The 16,716-nt window shown below is 48.1% G+C and overlaps 1 protein-coding gene across 6 annotated transcripts in view; it reads right to left on the reverse strand.

Moving 5' to 3' along the window:
- The window catches only part of ADAMTS9 (ADAM metallopeptidase with thrombospondin type 1 motif 9), an 86,204-nt gene that overhangs the window by 44,369 nt on the left and 25,119 nt on the right, over positions 1-16,716 (reverse strand). For all 6 annotated transcript variants that reach the window (XR_008731769.1, XM_055707381.1, XM_055707382.1 and 3 more), the window contains 10 exons: positions 16,206-16,351; positions 9,428-9,609; positions 9,190-9,326; positions 7,992-8,109; positions 7,632-7,727; positions 4,663-4,829; positions 4,425-4,554; positions 3,715-3,841; positions 1,881-2,091; positions 959-1,123 (listed from right to left, as the gene is read on the reverse strand). Coding sequence is in view for 5 of the 6 variants with exons in the window: in XM_055707381.1 (XP_055563356.1) it covers positions 959-1,123; positions 1,881-2,091; positions 3,715-3,841; positions 4,425-4,554; positions 4,663-4,829; positions 7,632-7,727; positions 7,992-8,109; positions 9,190-9,326; positions 9,428-9,609; positions 16,206-16,351 (1,479 nt within the window). In the remaining variant the exon portion in view is untranslated. The remainder of the gene's footprint in view (positions 1-958; positions 1,124-1,880; positions 2,092-3,714; positions 3,842-4,424; positions 4,555-4,662; positions 4,830-7,631; positions 7,728-7,991; positions 8,110-9,189; positions 9,327-9,427; positions 9,610-16,205; positions 16,352-16,716) is intronic.

The raw sequence follows: 16,716 nt of genomic DNA on the forward strand, positions 1-16,716 counted from the left end.
AGCGTCTTGCAACAAGGCAGGGTTGCTCTCAGGACCTGGTCCACAGCACAGGCAGGCTGGGACCCTTCAGCACAGGCAAAGCAAGACCACGAAGGCTCTTGACTTCCAGCAGCTGTGAGACATAGGGCGAAGTCACAGCACTGCCCTACAGGGCTTTAGCTGTGCACAACGGGGTGCCAAAGGCTTGCAAAAAGCCTGCTCAGCCCCGAGTGTGCATGTTAAGGGCCTCAGCTCCCATGAGCTGCCAGTGCCTCTTCCACCGCCCCAGCGTGGCTTGGGCTGGCAGCAGCTAGACCCAAAAGACAGATATTTTGCAGAGAACAATCACTGTTCCCACTTGCTTAATTGCTTTCACTATTTCCTAAAAGAATGTGATTCACAGAAATGAGAGATATTTGGCCACAAAGGTGACACGCAGCCTTTGAAGGCTGTTCTCCAGCATCCCTGGTCCTGCTGCAGGGAAAAGCCGATCAAGATATGGTTTTGTCGCGTTGCAAAGGACACCAGCAGCTGTGGGAGAGGTATCAGTAATAAGCAGCAGGGAGACAGCTGAGCAAGACAGTAGGGTGAAATCCTGCCCTCCAGCGACAGCCAGAGCTGCCAGGGCTCATGAGGACAATCTCAAGGGAAAATGAGGGCAGAAGATATTTTTCTTCCCAAAGGAGCAGATGAACCCTGGAAAAATTGGGGAAAAATTACTCCAGGATTGGACAGGACTTAACCCCCTGTGGCTTTGCAGGGAGGGAAACAGCCACCTCACCAGCAGGGACAAGACCAGTGACTTTCTGGCTGTCCCAAGCCTCCCTCTGCACAGGCTCAGGGAGATGTTCTGCAGGAGGCACGGTGCCACCAGAGAGAACACAATGGATGAGCAGAGACAGAGATATATCTTTGCAGGTACCAGCCCCTCAGGGTGGTCAAGCAGCAGGGTGAGCCCACCCTGGTGACCAGCACCTACCTCGGACCAGTCACCAGTTTTCCACTGGGGGCACAAGAAGTCGCTGCATCGCTGCACTGTCAGCTTCTCCTGCTGACTGCACTTGCTGTCGTCCAGGACATCGTTGTAGGTGTTCACACACATAGCTCGCCGCCGCCGCGTGCCCCCGCCACAGCTCTTGGAGCACTGGATGGAGAGACACCGAGTAAATAGTTTGCTGCCACCCTATTATGATCCAAGAGCCCATTTATTGCCTTCTCCCTCTTTGCAGTCCGGACTGTGAAGAGACTGCAGAAAACCTCCAGAAGAACAATTTGTACTTTAAGTAACAGGCTGTTACTTTATATATTCCTTTAAAAAGCCAATCTTGCTAAGCTTAATAAAATCTCATGGCAATGAGTTTCACAAATTCATTTCGGGTTATAACCTCACTATTACTTTTACAAGCGTTGCCTTTCAGTTCTCCAAAAGGCTGTTGCTCACTCTTTTTAGGAGAGATTAATTCCCTCTCACCAGCCCCTCTTCACTGTGCCCTCCCTAGATAGCCCGAGGTTTATCGTTCTCTTGGTGCCAAGCCTGCATTCAGAGATTTTCTCGTTCATGGAAAAACTAAAAAATGTAAACGAAACAAATTTAGAGTCCTCTGCTGATGGTAACATGTTCTCCCCAACTCCTGGGCAGTGGTGCCAGCTTTGATGGGAGAAGACAGCCAGCAGGGCTTAACATAATCAAGATAGACCTTGGGATGCTTAAAAGCATAAATTAATTGCAGTGGAAAATAAGGAGTACCCGGCTGATTTGGACTAGTGTCCCCCAGAAAAAGCAATGGAAGCAGAATCACTGCAGCCAGCTTTTAGAGACACAATGTTTGCAAACTGAACAGCCCGACATACCCCTGTGCAAGAAGGAGACAGTGTTTGCTGTACCACCGAGCATCCCTTACCTCGGTCCAGGCTGAGTACCGCCACCCTCCCATGTTACAGTCCCCAGTGCACTTCTCCCTCGTGCTTGGCTTGGGCTGGCTGCTGCAGAAGCGGTCGTCGACCTTTTCCATCTTCCCCTCCAGCCTGCTGTACTTGGAGCAGAAGATCTCCAGGGTGCGGTACCCCAGCCCGCACTGGGCCGTGCACTCGCTCTTCCTCGCGACGTGCCACCTGAGCCGGGGAGAGCAAACATGAGCTGCGGGGCACTGGGACTCTGCCAGTAACGTGCTCGAGGGTGTTTGACATAAATGAGGAATATACAGTCTTGAACTGGAAGTTTTGGCTCTTTGTAATACTTCCCAATGTTTTGTGGCTTCCAAAAATCTGAGGCGACTCATGTTGGCATGGCTCCTTGCAGGGAAGGAACTGTCAGCCAGGTCCCTCTTACAGGCAGCAAAGCCACACTGCGACCCTGTGGCACCACGCAGGGCGGCACGGGGAGTCCGTGGTCAAGCAAGGGAGCAGTGCTTTGAAGGTTTTGTACCCCACGTTCCCCTGCAGGGGTGTCACCTCAGCCTCTAAAAACTAACAGCTGAAAATTACAGCATCGGAAAATGATCTGCCCAGGCTTGACAGGCGCTCCACATGGCAGGACACCTGCAAAACAGTTTCAGCTCCCCGAAGTGAATGACTCACTCCAAGACACAGGAGCCCCAGAGGTGTCAGCAGGGGTTAGAGGTGTTCCCTCTCAACAGACAGATTCCCATCCTGCTGCCTTCTTCCCGGGATGAGCAGCTGGGACTGGTGGCTCTCAAGCATCCACCTGGGGATGCGCCCCTGCTGCACATCAGCCCCGACCCCAACTCTGGAAAGAGATGCTGGAGTCAACAGGAGCTGATTGCCCCCTCATCCCACGGGGGTGGCTCCATGGAAAGGAGGCAGTGACATCCCCTGCGGGTCCTGGAGACCCCCGGGCGGCTGCAAGCGCCTGTGCAGGGAGCACAGAGCCCGGGCAGAGGGAAACAGAGCAGCTAGGAGAAGGATAAGATCAATGGGATTTGGAGTTAATAGCTCCTGAATGGAGGGAGCCCTCACATCCCTGCCTGCTTTTCAAACTCCTGCATTTACCCTTCTCAAGTTTCCAACCTGTTGCAATGGCAACAGCTGTTACCGCGACAACCCGATCTACAGCCCCTATACAGCCCCTGTACAGCCCCTGTACCGCCCCGGGTTTAACACAGCCAGAGAAGCCCCTCGGGAAAGGCGGCATCTGAATTGTTTCAGCAGCAGCCGTTTAATGCCACCATATTTAAGCTCCAGAAAGGAAAACAGCTTGTTTTTTAAAGCAAAATGGGTTGTGGTGATTCAGGCCATGCTCCATCAACTCCAGCTCGCCAGGAGTTGTCTGGGGACAGCCCCAAACCTGCTCCGCACTTTAAGCCTATTCTTTGCTTTAAGCAAATGATGATAAATCCAAGTCTTAGTTAGTCTTTTGCTTTAGGCATGTTTTTTTTTCCCTTTGCAGTCTGTTTGTAGGATGGTGCTGAGCGATCCAGGCAGATGCGAATTTCAGTGCTGTATTGCACAGGGAGATTTTTCAACATTAGGTGAATTTGGTTTTTATAGTTAATGCTAATTTATTTCAAGAAGAGAAATGTGAAAATGTAGGAAAGTGCCTGTGAAAACACAGCTGGTGGATGTCAATCCTTCTTGGTTGACAAAGAAGCAACGGCTAATCCTTTTCTTTTTTTAAAATCTAATACAGGCTGATGAGAAAAGGAATTATGGTGAGAGGTGAAAGGAAAGAGGAGTAAGATAGGATGTAACGTATACACATGGCTGAGTAGAGTGCACCTTAATTCACATTCTGTGTTACAAAGCTCAGTGACAGGGTCAGGCTGGGGAATTCGATCACATCGCTGGTCCGACACCATGAGCTGATCCGACTCTCTCGTACACACGGGTTTTCTTTTTCGTTCTCCTACACAGAAAAAAAACCAGCACATTGTTCGAGTCACACAGGAAAGCCATCAAGTCAGATATTTTTCTTACTCCTTTCATAGTAGCATTTAAGAGGCATTTAATTAAGCTTTTAAATCTCTTTCAGAAACAGGGAGGAGGTTAAGACTAAGAGGAGCAGAAGGGGTTTAGTGCAGAGGCGATGGATGCAGGCAGAGCTGCAGTGCACCTGCAAGGATGGGCTCTGTGTGTCTGGCACGGCCAGCACTGGCAGGTGGCAACGACTGGGTGCCAGACCCCAGACCAGACAGCGATGCCTTTTGGGGCCTTACGAAATGCCACGTAACCTTTCCTGCACTTGGGCTCCCTTCAACTGCAAACCCAGTTGCAAGGCTTACCTGGCTCAGAGGGGCTGCCTGCTCTGGCACCGCGAAGCAGCAGAGCAGTGCTAGGTTACCTGCTTGTGTGATGCTATCTACTACTATAGCCCAGGGAAACAATCACACCCACAACGTGAGAATCTCACAGAAATCAGACACAGAGGGATTTGACAGCAGTGCCCAGATCCCAGGTGAACCCAAAACTAAGCCTTCCCAAGCACCCACCTTGGCAGAGCTTACTGCAGGGCTGCCACGGGCCATATGGATTCCAGTAAAACTGCTGAGGTTTGTCCTCAATGGGGATATTAAACGTGTAACGAACGTCAGGATTGTACAAATTGCCGACTGATAAAACCTGGCAGGAAAAAAGATGAAGCAGAGTAAACCAACACACTTTGCTGCCCACTCTTATCAGACCAATAATGCTGGGCAGACATTTCCACACGCACAACATATACTTCACCTGAAGTGTTATTTCTTGCTCAATCCGATCTGTAGAATTAATCCTTTCAATAGTATTATCCGATCCACTGTATTCGATCACAGCATTCCCAACTTTGATTTCCCTTTTAAACATACTGACGACAAAGTCTCCATTTAATATAAAGTCTCCTTGACTGTTAGATAAGGCTGCATAAGTGCAAAAAACAAGAACTAAAGAGGCAGAATTAACTCATACGTACATAACAACGTGGGTCATGCGCTCTCAGTGCTCCTTTTCACTGGGGTGGGAGGAAAAGCCCACTGGAACTCTCAAGCAGAAAGGATGTAAAGAGAGCAGCAGAGCTCTTACAGACGTTGTGCCTTCTCCTTTTTCCCCTGGAGAGCCTCATTAAAATAAAGGCTGAGTGCCTGAAGTTGTTGCTAAATACTTCACCCATAACCCAAGGCAGACAGATACCCAAAAGGCACGCCGAGCCGGCTGCTGTACACGGCGCACACAGTCTGTAGCCCCTTGTGTACCACAGAACTAATACTGGCCAAACCTTTCTATTAGCCGTGCAGATAGGGTGGCTTCCCTGTGGCTTCCAGGTGTGTTCTTAGGGTAAATGTATGTACCCTAATTGCCCAAGCGTCATTTTCTAGTAAAGAATTACAGGGAGTTTGGTCAGTATCTCCCCCTCTCTCTCCCTCTCCCTCCTCCTCCTCCTGTACTTTTTATTATTCCGAATCTTAAGGTATGTGGAAAGCACTGAAGGCTTAGAGCCTAAATGCTTTATAAAAGGAACGGTTTCCTGAAAACAGCAGTCTGCTGCACAACTTCACACTAATGCGATTATGTAGCTAATTTCCTAAGTTAGTTTCCCCACCATTTCACCCATCACAGCTACATTACTACAAAGCCTCTGTACTGAAAAATCTAGACTTAACACCAAAACACCAAAGGGAAGGTTTTTACACTGAATGAGGAGAGATAATGAAGCAAAACACTGCTCGGTAGGAAACAGACATAGAGAAAAACTCACAAAGCAGACGCTATACTCAACCAAGTTCCACACTTTGGAGGCTTTAATGTCATTAGGCAGTAGTAAAAGTCATTAAAAGATTCCTTCCCGTTTACTGTATCTCCTACAACAGTAGGTACACGTCTTGGACTTGATGACAACATCAAATTCCTCCTAAATTGTTAAGCAACTACAATGTTCACAGTACTGAGGGCCCAAGATTTCACACTCAGTGAGCTGCAAAATAAGTGGACACATGCACACTTCTCATTTGCTTCTAGTCAGGCCTAATGTGAAGAGATGCTTTCCCAGCAATATTAAAGCAACATTAAAGAAGATTTGACTTCGTTGCTTCCGAAGAAGATTAAAGGCCCTCCAAGAAGAACTGAGAGGTTCTTTGGGGCTCCTTCTGGGGTGAACCAGTTTGAATAGGTACAACATGGGGAGGATTATTTTTTCTAGAAAAGATAAATAACAAACTGTACCTCCCTCTCCCAGGATGGAAAACTATCACACCTTGGTAAGGTTTTCTTGGCAGCGATATGCATTCATGCTGCACCATTTCATGTCATTGATGTGAAGACGCAGAAACGTTGCAAGGCGGCTGTAGGCGAATGGCAGTATGGCCACAGTGACAGCCAGCCTCGCATCATCCCAGGCTGGGAGTGAGGATGGGGAGGACCTGCTCAGCTTTTTGCATGAAGAAAGGGCCTAGCCACGTGGATGGCATTTCAGGGCGACAGCAAAGCCATCGGCACCGTTTCCCTTTGGTGCATGATAGCCTGCTCTACTCATTTCTCAAGTGAGCTCCTTTACCTTCGATGAGCTAGCAGCCACCAGCCTAGCCCTATTTTTAACGTACCCAGCCACAGCGAGCACTTGGGCTAAGCCCCACGTTTTGCAAAAATGCTCAGCAACGCAGGGATTTTGTCAGACGACATGAGATGAAGCGCCCTGCTCCGAGGTGTAAATACGGGGCCCCGCACTGCCGGAGCGCAGCTGGCAGTGCCAAGCGCGGGGTGTGCAAAAGAGGAGGAACAGAGCTGGGAGAGCGGCCGCCTCCCTGGGACCGCAGGGGTCTGCAGCCCGAGTCCCTGCTCCATCAGCCACCTGAACAGACTCCGAGGGACCCAAACAGGGCTTAACAGCAAAACCAGCTTTCCACTGGCTGCTGTAACATCAGTTGTAACGTGCATTTATGTTATCTCTGCTACTGAGCCCAAAGAGAGCTCTTGATGGGGTGAATCACTGATCAGCATGGTGGAAAAGAGACACGTGGCCATGCTAAACGTTGTATGTGCATGCAGCAGCCTGGGCTAATGCAGCACCACGAGCATTTTCATCTGCTGCTAGCAGCATACTCACAGATTAGAGAAAACTGGCTATGAACGTGTAACAGCCAAAGGTCAAGCTATTGTTAGGTTTAAATCAAACCAATATCTTTGGTGCAAGGTATTTCTTTTCAGTTACTTATCGTTGTCGGGCGGGTACAAGAAGGGCTCAGTCTAAGTGAAATCAGAATTATTATTCTCAGAGGACTAGAAAATAATTTCTCTTTGGATTTATTCGCGCACACAACTTTCAGAGTATGGCATATTTACGCCCTAGCCAAGTCACGGTGACAGCAGAGATGTGTTAAGTTGCGAGGAGGAGACTCCAGCAGAACTCAGAAGACTGTTCAGTTCCCAGCTTTGTGCCTCAGCAAACACCCACAGCCCAGGCTCGACAGACCCTCTCAGCCCCGGAGACACTCTCTAAGGAGATATTTCTTACAACCTGTGAACCTCCCAAACTTTGCATTAAGGATGGCGTGAACATAAAGCAGGAACAAGATAAGGCTGAATGTTTGGTAGACATCAGAGATAAATTCCTGATAAGAAAACGTCTCCCTTAAATGAATTCTTCATTCTCCCTAGCAGAGAGCAGCCAGTAGATGTATCACCACAATAAAGCAGATTTCTGGACTGAAAGAAGGACTGCAACTCACCCAGGTAGTTGTCATCCTCTGGTTTCCCTGAGTAACTGTGCTGACGCACATCAATATTGGTTGCACCAGCTGGGATGCGGACCACAACATTATAGCCTAGAAAAGATTTAACAGAAAGTCAAGGCTATTATACAGGCATTTCATTTGCTTTTTATGGGGGGAAGGGAAATCAGCAAAATTACCTCACATTACACAAGCTGATACTTTTCATTTAGGGATAGCATAAATAGTTATAAAATGGAATATGCTATAGCTAGAAGGATTTTGCATTTTTTATCAGTGTTTTTGTAGATTAAGTGTGGTAATGGCTTTTATAGACCCACATTTTTTACTATAAAGTTTTTAGCAACAGATTCTTACCATAATGCACCGTGTTAAATGTGCCTGCAACAGTTTTGCATGAAGAATTATCCCCACCACAAACACCACATTTATCTCTTCTTGCTTTTGAATTCAGCACATGATCGCATCCAGCTTGCTTTGAGAGAAAAATTGAAAAACTAGATTGAGCAAATACAGACCAGAACAGCATTTACAAACCTCCCAATTAAGACACACAAAAGCTGTGTATGCAAAAGGCTGCCATGAGACAAATTGTTTTGCCTCCCCACATTTTCCCACTCATTTACAGTGTGGCCATCCCATACCATTTTCAAACAAAAATCTTTTTTACAAAGCAAGAATCACAACTGCCATTTGCACCAAGCCATGCTTTCGCTAGAGAAAATTTTTTGCATCAATTGTTCCCATAGAGAAACGTGTGAAAAATAATTGTGAATGGAAATGTCAAGTGCTCCGGGGTCTGACCGAGAAGAACCAGGGCAGACCACAGAAGGAAGGATCACTTGGATTCCGGCTCAGCGCCCCACAGCCCTCGGTAACGTAGGGCAGACGTACACACACCCTACACTTGAGTGTGTCCAAAGAAGAGCAACGGAGCTGGTGAAGGGTCTGGAGCACAAGTCTTATAAGAACCAGCCAAGCGAACAGGGGTGGTTCAGCCTAGAGAAAAGGAGGCTCAGGGGGGACCTGATCACTCTCCACAACTACCTGAAACGGGGGTGTAGTGAGGTGGGTGTTGGTCTCTTCTCCCAAGTAACAAGTGATAGGACAAAAGGGAACAGCCTCAAGTTTCACCAAGAGAGGTTTAGATTGGATATTGGGAAAAATGTCTTCACTGAAAAGGTGGTCAAGCACTGGCACAGGCTGCCCAGGGAGGTGGTGGAGTCACCATCCCTGGGGGTGTTTAAAAAAATGTGCAGATGTGGTGCTTTGGGACATGGGTTAGTGGTGGACTTGGCAGTGCTAAGCTAACAGTTGGACTCCATGATCTTAAAGGTCTTTTCCAACCTGAATGATTCTGCGATTCCACGTGTGACTTTCCTGCAAATCTGGAGGTTGGCACAACAAGCCGGGGCTCACGGAGCCTGCAGATGCTGCTGGCAGCCCCTGAGCAAAGCGAGCATGCCAACGACGGGGTGCAGCAACGTACAGGAGCGCCAGCCTGCCATGCAGAACTGCAAATCACCCTTCACTGAGGAGGAGGGAAAATAATTACCCGGCAAAGGCCCTGCACACAGATGTCATTTGTGTCGGGGCCACAGGGCGTCCCGTCGATGACGCGATCCCGCAGCTGGTAATATGCTGTATTTCCCGCCACTCGGCAGAACAGCTTGCACCGATCCTTCATCAGGACTGGGGATGGGAAGGAGGAAAACCAGAAGCACGTTATCCGAATGCCATCACCCCGACGTGGTGATGCAGGAGGCAGGATCTGCATCCCCCCCGCCACTTACTGCCGCTGTATTTGGGAACCCAGCGCACGTTTGTGGGCAGCCCGTTGATATTGAAGTGCTTTCCATCAAAGTCGGCACACTGCTCATCCCGAAAATCCTTCTTCAGCTTTGAGCACTGTTCAGTGTTGCAGGATTTAAACTTCATTCGACGACCCACGCAGTATTTCCCACCATTTTTAGGCCTGCAGGAACAAGATCAGGCTGGAAACAAGATGCAAATGCAATTCTGCAACCTGCTCAGCACAGTCAGGATTTGCAAGACCCATTTTGTGGGCTCTGTCTTTGTGCGTGTCTTTTAATTAATACCCCAGGCTGACAAGCAGGAGAGGTCATGCAAGTGTCTAAAAAAAAGACAATATATGTGATGCTAAAAAGGGATGAAAAAGGGAATACTTGCTCTCAAATGCAGCAATAGTGAGAGAAGCCAGCAAGGAAGGACATCATCTCCCTCCCCATCTGAAGATTTAGTTTCATACCGCAGCATCCCATTTGGGACCATCCACAACTCCATCAATCCTATTGATTTGGTAGCTGAGAGTGTGCATCTGATCTAGTGGGTTGCAAATAATTAAACTCACAGCAGAAAGGAGAAAGGGCTTCCCTGCAGAGGCTGAAAGGCCAGGCAGCACTTAGTCCTTCAGGATTTCTAGCCCAAAATGGTAGAAATGGTAATGCTAGACACTTTTAAACAACTTTATCTCCGTGTATTCCAGAAAGCACTAAAGGCAGCCAGTAAATACCCCCATTTTATAGTAGGATGACTCCGGTATAAACTGGGGAAAGTGATATCTTCTAAGCCACATAAAGGCCAAGTGGATAAGCCTAGGAGAAATTGTCATTTTGACTTTCCTGACTCCCAGGTTCAGGGCTCTAGTCATAGAACTACTTTTGTCCTTATATGTAGACAGAGCCTTTGGCAGGTCACAGCTCACTTTGGGGACTGAAAAAGCCCCTCGTCCCAGCCAAGGAGCATGGGCACAAGTGGCACGTGGACTGCATTGGGGGAGCCTAGCAGAAGGTGCTTTTTTGGTGAGGACTTATTTTCAGCTATGGTAATGCTACGAATAAATCTCCCTTGGGATACAAGCTATCCTATTTACTGTCCTTTCAAAGGACATTTCTTCTAGGAACTCAGGTAAAATTCCATATGCCCATCTATGTGCAGCGTTCCACATATATAATGAATTGCAATAATAAAATAAAGAAGGATGCACTGTGCTTTAAATGTTCCAAAAAAAAAACAACCAACCAACCACTGCCTCTGCTGCTCTCTCCTGAAACTTCAGATGAAATTGGGAGGGCATGGTGGCTTCTACCAGCTACCACCATTAATATGCATAGTAAAAGCTGCAGCACTGCCCAAGAAGCTTTCCTTTCCCTGATGTTACAGAAGGAAAGGTATTGCAATCTGGATGAAATGTTGCCAGGGTCAACTTGGGCAAAGTTATAATTTTTCCTTTTTGGATAATTACACCAGCTAAGACCTGCACTCAAGGGAGATGCAGTTAACATGCATCTTGGCCATCAGCATGGGAAAGCCTCCACCGGCCGAGGTTCGCCCCAGCCTCTCCCCTTAACAGATGGCTTCAGAGGAGCCAGTGGAGGGCAAGAGCATCCCAAGCAGCCAGAGCTACTGTGTCCTGACTGTGTTGTGGCCCTTGAAGCTCAGGACAACATTTTTGCTCAGCTCCAGCCTCTGCTGAAAAATAACTGCTAAACCTAAGTCTTTCCCAGCCCCTGAGCAAAAACAAGTGTCTGTGCTAGCAAGAAGTGCAGACCAGAAAAGGGACTTGCTGGGTGCTGAAGTCCTGGTGCCCACACCTCCTGCCTTTCAGGGCTTTTCTTTGGGATCGGCTCTGCCTCATGCTGGGACCAGATGCCCATCGGTGCCCCAGGGATGCTGGCAAAGCACATATTCCCTTTGAGCCTCCTTGGGAAGGAAGCTGGTCTGCACACTGGGAAACCCTCCAAAATGTGAACTAACGGTGATAAATGGGAACTACCCCTGCCCTTAGCACTGAGATGCCCACCGTAAGCTCTCCTCATTCCATGCAGCCAGCATCTCCTAACATAACAGAGACAGAAACTCCCTGCACACGTACGAGGGTCTCTATACACAGTGAGTCAATTTTTTAGCATCTCTGCCCATCAACCACCTAGGAAGCCCAGCAGTGCTTTTTCTGCCATAAATAACAATTCTTCATTCTTATGTTTGAAAACTATTTGTGACTGAAGCATCAGAGGTCTTGTAAAATAAATGGGGAGACAGGGGCAAAGAGCAGCTTGCACTTGCCAAAAAATTATCTGCCAAATGGGGAAGGGCAGGCAGGCTTCACACCCCAGACTCCTCCAGCAGCCGCAGGTGAGATGCAGAGCACCACCAGCTATGCAAATGGGATTTTTCCTGCCAGCATCCTTTCCTCACTGAGAAACATACTGCCATGGTGCAGACCCCTCAAGTCCTATCCTAAATGCCAATGGGTATGATTTGTCTTTAGGCACAGCCCGGAGCAACAGCTGGTAACATCAGCTCACATACCATCTGAAAACTAAACGTGTCGCTTGCAAAGGTTTCTGATGCTTGCAATTAAGCAAATACCAGTGATAAAAAGCCCAAACAACCGCATGATGCCCTGTGCAGATTCCTGTTTACAGACTGATTTTATACCAGTTCCTAGTGGAGCAAGTCTAAAGCCAGTTTCTACTGATTTAGTCTATTCTCTGCCTCGGTATGACAAACAACTTGAATTCATTTAGCTGATTACACTCGGGACCACTCCAGAGCTAACCCGGCACAGCAGCCCCTGCGGATGCATCCCAGACTCCTCCTGCCTTGCAGAGATGTGGTGACTGCTAGGGTACCACCACTGGAGCCCACCCTGCAGACTGTGCCCATGCAGGCACATTATCTACCTCCAGCTACAAAGGGATGGTGCTACCATCGAACTACGCAGCACATGGGGAAACTTCTGAGGTGTGGCAGCAGCACACTGCAGCCCTCGGTGAGTCCGAATCGTTCATGAGGGAGTTAACAGGATTCATCATTCTCACTTTGACAGCATTTATACCACAGCAGGACTGCTGCAGTTTGACAAAGGCTCTATGTTACGCAAACCTCTAACAGGGCATTTCTTTAAAAAAAATTCCAATTACAACATTTTTATGGTAACCACATTGCTTCCAATGTAAATGAATTTAATTTAAATGAGACTTTTAAATATTAAGTTAGTTAAGAAACAACACACTGGACCCTTTTTTTTTTTTTTTTTTAAAGGGTGTGTCTAACAAAATCCAAACAGCCTAAGCTACTGTATAGCTTTCTTTTCTTTAGACATGACCCCTGAGGTTGAGATAACACTGAACACACCACAAAATGAAGGATGCTAAAACTTGCCATCACATTGCAGACTGTCAGCTTCGTAACTCTGGCAGTAAATCTCCCCGCAGCCAGTGTTTGGGGCTGAAACACACTCACACTTTTGACATTTCAAAACAGCCCCAAACCACCCTGACAGTTTTACAGTGTTTTTAAACCAGTATTGCTTTTCACAGAGTCTGAGTAAACAGAAAGAGCTGACCCTGAAAAATAAGCCAGCCTCATATAACATCGATTTTCAGTGTCAGAGAGAAATATGAAATACTTCCCACTACGTTACATTTTTATGGATAATCATCAACAACGTACCGCAGAGGTGAGAGGGAAAGCAGTGCACGCATAGAAACCTCCTTATTCTGCCTCAGTTTCCCTTCTCTCCAGATCATCTATTTGATCAACAGCCAGTGTGGACCCACTTTCAACCCAGCATCATTCCCCTTACAAGTTCCTGCACGCAGCCTAGCTTTGCTGCATCCCTCCCAGCACAAGCAGACAGGCCTGGGGGACAGTGGGGTCTTCTCCCCACTCCCACCCCAAGAGGTCTTAAATACGCAATGCTCAAGGCAGCATCTGCAATGAACAATTCCATTTGCAGACCCTGAGGCAGCACCCAGCTCTGGGCAGCCCAGCAGCAGAAGGTACGGGCACCTCGCCAGGCAGCACTGCTCTGGGGGTGCCTTGCACGTGCTCAGCCCCAGGGGCAGCAGCTCTGCCTAGGGGCACTCAGACCGGCACAGTGAAAGACCCCTGGAGAATTAACTGTGGGAGACGTGTTCATCTGCATATCTGCTTATACACCCGTGCTCATCCGCTGACTGCAGATAAAAATAAATCTGTGAAGCTCTAGCATGCACAGATCAGTCTGAGATGTCCTTTGCAGCATCCGGGGGAGCCCTGGGACTAGGAATTGCCGTGTGTGCTGCCGGTGGCCTGCACAGTTACCCATAAATGTGTTTACATGTCAAGCTCAGGCAGCTTTCAGCACAGGTGGATACTTTTGTGATGGACTAAGATGCAGATGTGATCCAAGTCGCATCCAGAGATAACACTCCCCCCATCCTGAAAACAGGGCTCCTGGTATTGACATCTTACAAAATATGCCTTTTCCCCATAATTCTGCAGCTATGCCTTGCCTTGAAAACCAGGGCTTGCACCACAGACCCTCAAATGTGATACACCACAGCCGTGGCTGTGTCTTTGTGGGCTTTGTCTGTACCAACCAGCCTCAAATTCCCAAGTGGGCAATCTTGGTGGGAAGGGTCTGGTCTGGTTAGCTGATACATTCCTTCAGCGTATGTCAAAACACAGTCTGCTGTCATTTCAGAGGATTACAGCTCTTTCTACAGCCCTGCAGGATGCTCGTCTGGGTGGGTGTCGGAGCACATTACAGAGGCAGGAGCTGCAGCCTTATTTTCTGTACCATGACGGGGGTGGGGGTCATTTTCAATGCCAGATTTAACACGATATTTTACTTGTATGCAAGATCCCACCCCAGATCCTCAGGGACAGAAAAAGCTTTAAAAAGCTAACCCAACTTTGAATACAAAAAACCTTATTGAAAACTATTTCAGACCTTACTCAAGGTACCTGGGTCGGTTTTGCTGCCTTCTACAACAGAGGAGAAACTGTGTATTTTGAAGTACTTTGAAAAGCGGGAGAGGCAGGAGAGTACCCAGCAAATCTCATCCACTTGGATCATCTCAGCAGCCCCACTAATGGGGACGCAGATGGTGGGAGCTCATGCTACGATGTCAAATTACAGGGACAACACACAGAGTCAGTATAAAGCTCTGTGGATGGTGCTAGGACAGACGACTCCTCGCAGAGACACTGCGATGAATTGGAGAAGACGCCAGTGCCAGCTCCACAGCTCTCAAAAGGGGCCTGGAAAATACCCGCTATTAATGCTAAGCACAGGGGATTTCACAGGCAGCTTGGTGCCGAGCGTATTTAGGTGCTTTTGCAAATCCCAGCCAAAGATACAGTCCTATGAAACGCCAAGATACAAACACAAGGTATAAGAGAAGATGGAATTTAAAATCCCTTGGCTAACCTTTAGGATAAAGGAGATTTTTCTATCACAAAAGGCTATCAGTCCAAACAGATGCCCCTCCATAAGATGGGAATACATCTCAATGACAGCATGCAAAGGTTCAGCAGCAGAGCTATTTTTGCATGTGGAAAGATATTTTATTTTTGTGTCTCCATGGCTACTGGAAGACCATATGGCATGTGCTGACTCAGCACAAGGAGAGGAGAACTCCTTTGTGCTTGTGTGTCGTTTTAATTAACTTGCTGGTGAACTACTCCCTTAGCTTTAAGCCTTCTCTTTCAACGCTTGTCCCAGCACCTGAGCCAGCTTCTCCCATCACCTCACCACCGGTGCCCGCAGCTACAAGCTCTCTCTTCTCTCATTAGCAGTGGTGAAACTGTCACTGGCACATCACTAATGGCAATTCCCTTGGCAATAAGCCATCCAACACCAATGATGAGAAAGTGGAAGGAGCCTGCTCAATCTTTTTAAGACCCTTCAGACCAACCAGCTCCACAGACCTCTCTCTCCATGTCTCAGTCCCAAATGAGAGCCCAGAAAGCATCCTGCCCACTGCTCCTTGCTTGCATGGGCTGAAAGGAAGCAGTTAAACAGAAACCAGCACAGTTTGTGATTTATGCAAACAGGCTGTTTTCATACCAGTTGCTCAACCTATTACTAATATTTTGCTGGCCACACATTTATCTCCTTGAAGTCCATGACAAAATTCCCTGCCAATTCAAAGGGTGCAGCATTTCGCATTCCAGGCTGACAGCAAATATTTTTGAGTGCCACTTTTTAATGGGGCACAGATTTCTGCTGAGGTTTGGCTAGTCTGCACCAGCTGACATGTAACTGTAGAAAGGATCAGCTGCAAAAGCAGCCAAAAGCTGCAAAACCAGCCAAAGCAGGAGTAAAATGGTAGAAAACTTGTATAAAGGATCTAGCCTGTAGGAACAGCTGCAAAAGCAGCCAAAGCAGGCGTAAAAACAGGGTTCCTTCCCTTCTCCCTCCTTTCTGATCCACAACTTTGGTGCAAAAAGACCACCTTTGGAAATGGACCCCAGCTGTGCCTCCCCAGGAAAACAGAAGGCGATAAATACACACAGATATTAGCTTTTTCCTTCTCTCTCCGCTGAACGGATCCCTTTTTAGTGCACTTTTCCCACAAACCAAACCTGCGACTGGCTCCTCCTCGGTTCCCATGCTGCCTCATCCGTGCCAGGCAAAGCCACCCATCTCCAGGGCAAAGCCACCAGTCCCTGGGGCACGCATGGGCTGCGGACAGCCAAAGGGGATTTCAGCCCATCTGGGCAACCCAGCTGCTTTCCCCCGTTTCACCCACCCACACTTCCCCCCCGTGCACTTACTCAGGCCTGTTGCACTCTCGTATCGCCGTCTTTATGCCACCGCCACAGGTTCTTGAGCAGGTCCCAAAAGGGCTCCACGTCCCCCAGGCTCCGTCTATCACTGGCGCCTCTCGCTCTTTGGGCACGCACATCCCAAACCGGCAGTGCTGTGTGCGAAGGAGAGGTGGGAAAGATGGGTTTGCGTTGCTTTTGCATTACGAGACAACCAACAGCGACCAGCCTGGACGACAGGACTCAGGCGTACTTATTTCTCAACCACACGCAAAACGCAGCAGACTTTGCAATCAAATAAAATTGAACTTCTTTACTTTTTGTCTGTCACCCCCGTATTTTTCTTTCTCTGCACCCTTAAATGGAGAAGTAAAGGCAAGGTGCTGAGTCCACAAGAGCAATTTATGGGAAGAAGACTTAGGACAACAGCTTTCTGCTGAATATTCCCTGTTTCTTGGTGCCAAACAGCATCGGGTTTTGACAAAGCTGCTTATCTGATTTCCTGGAGAGCTGTGGCAGG

The sequence above is a fragment of the Falco cherrug genome, chromosome 4 (assembly GCF_023634085.1).
Source record: "Falco cherrug isolate bFalChe1 chromosome 4, bFalChe1.pri, whole genome shotgun sequence".
In the NCBI taxonomy this organism is placed as follows: Eukaryota; Metazoa; Chordata; class Aves; order Falconiformes; family Falconidae; genus Falco; species Falco cherrug.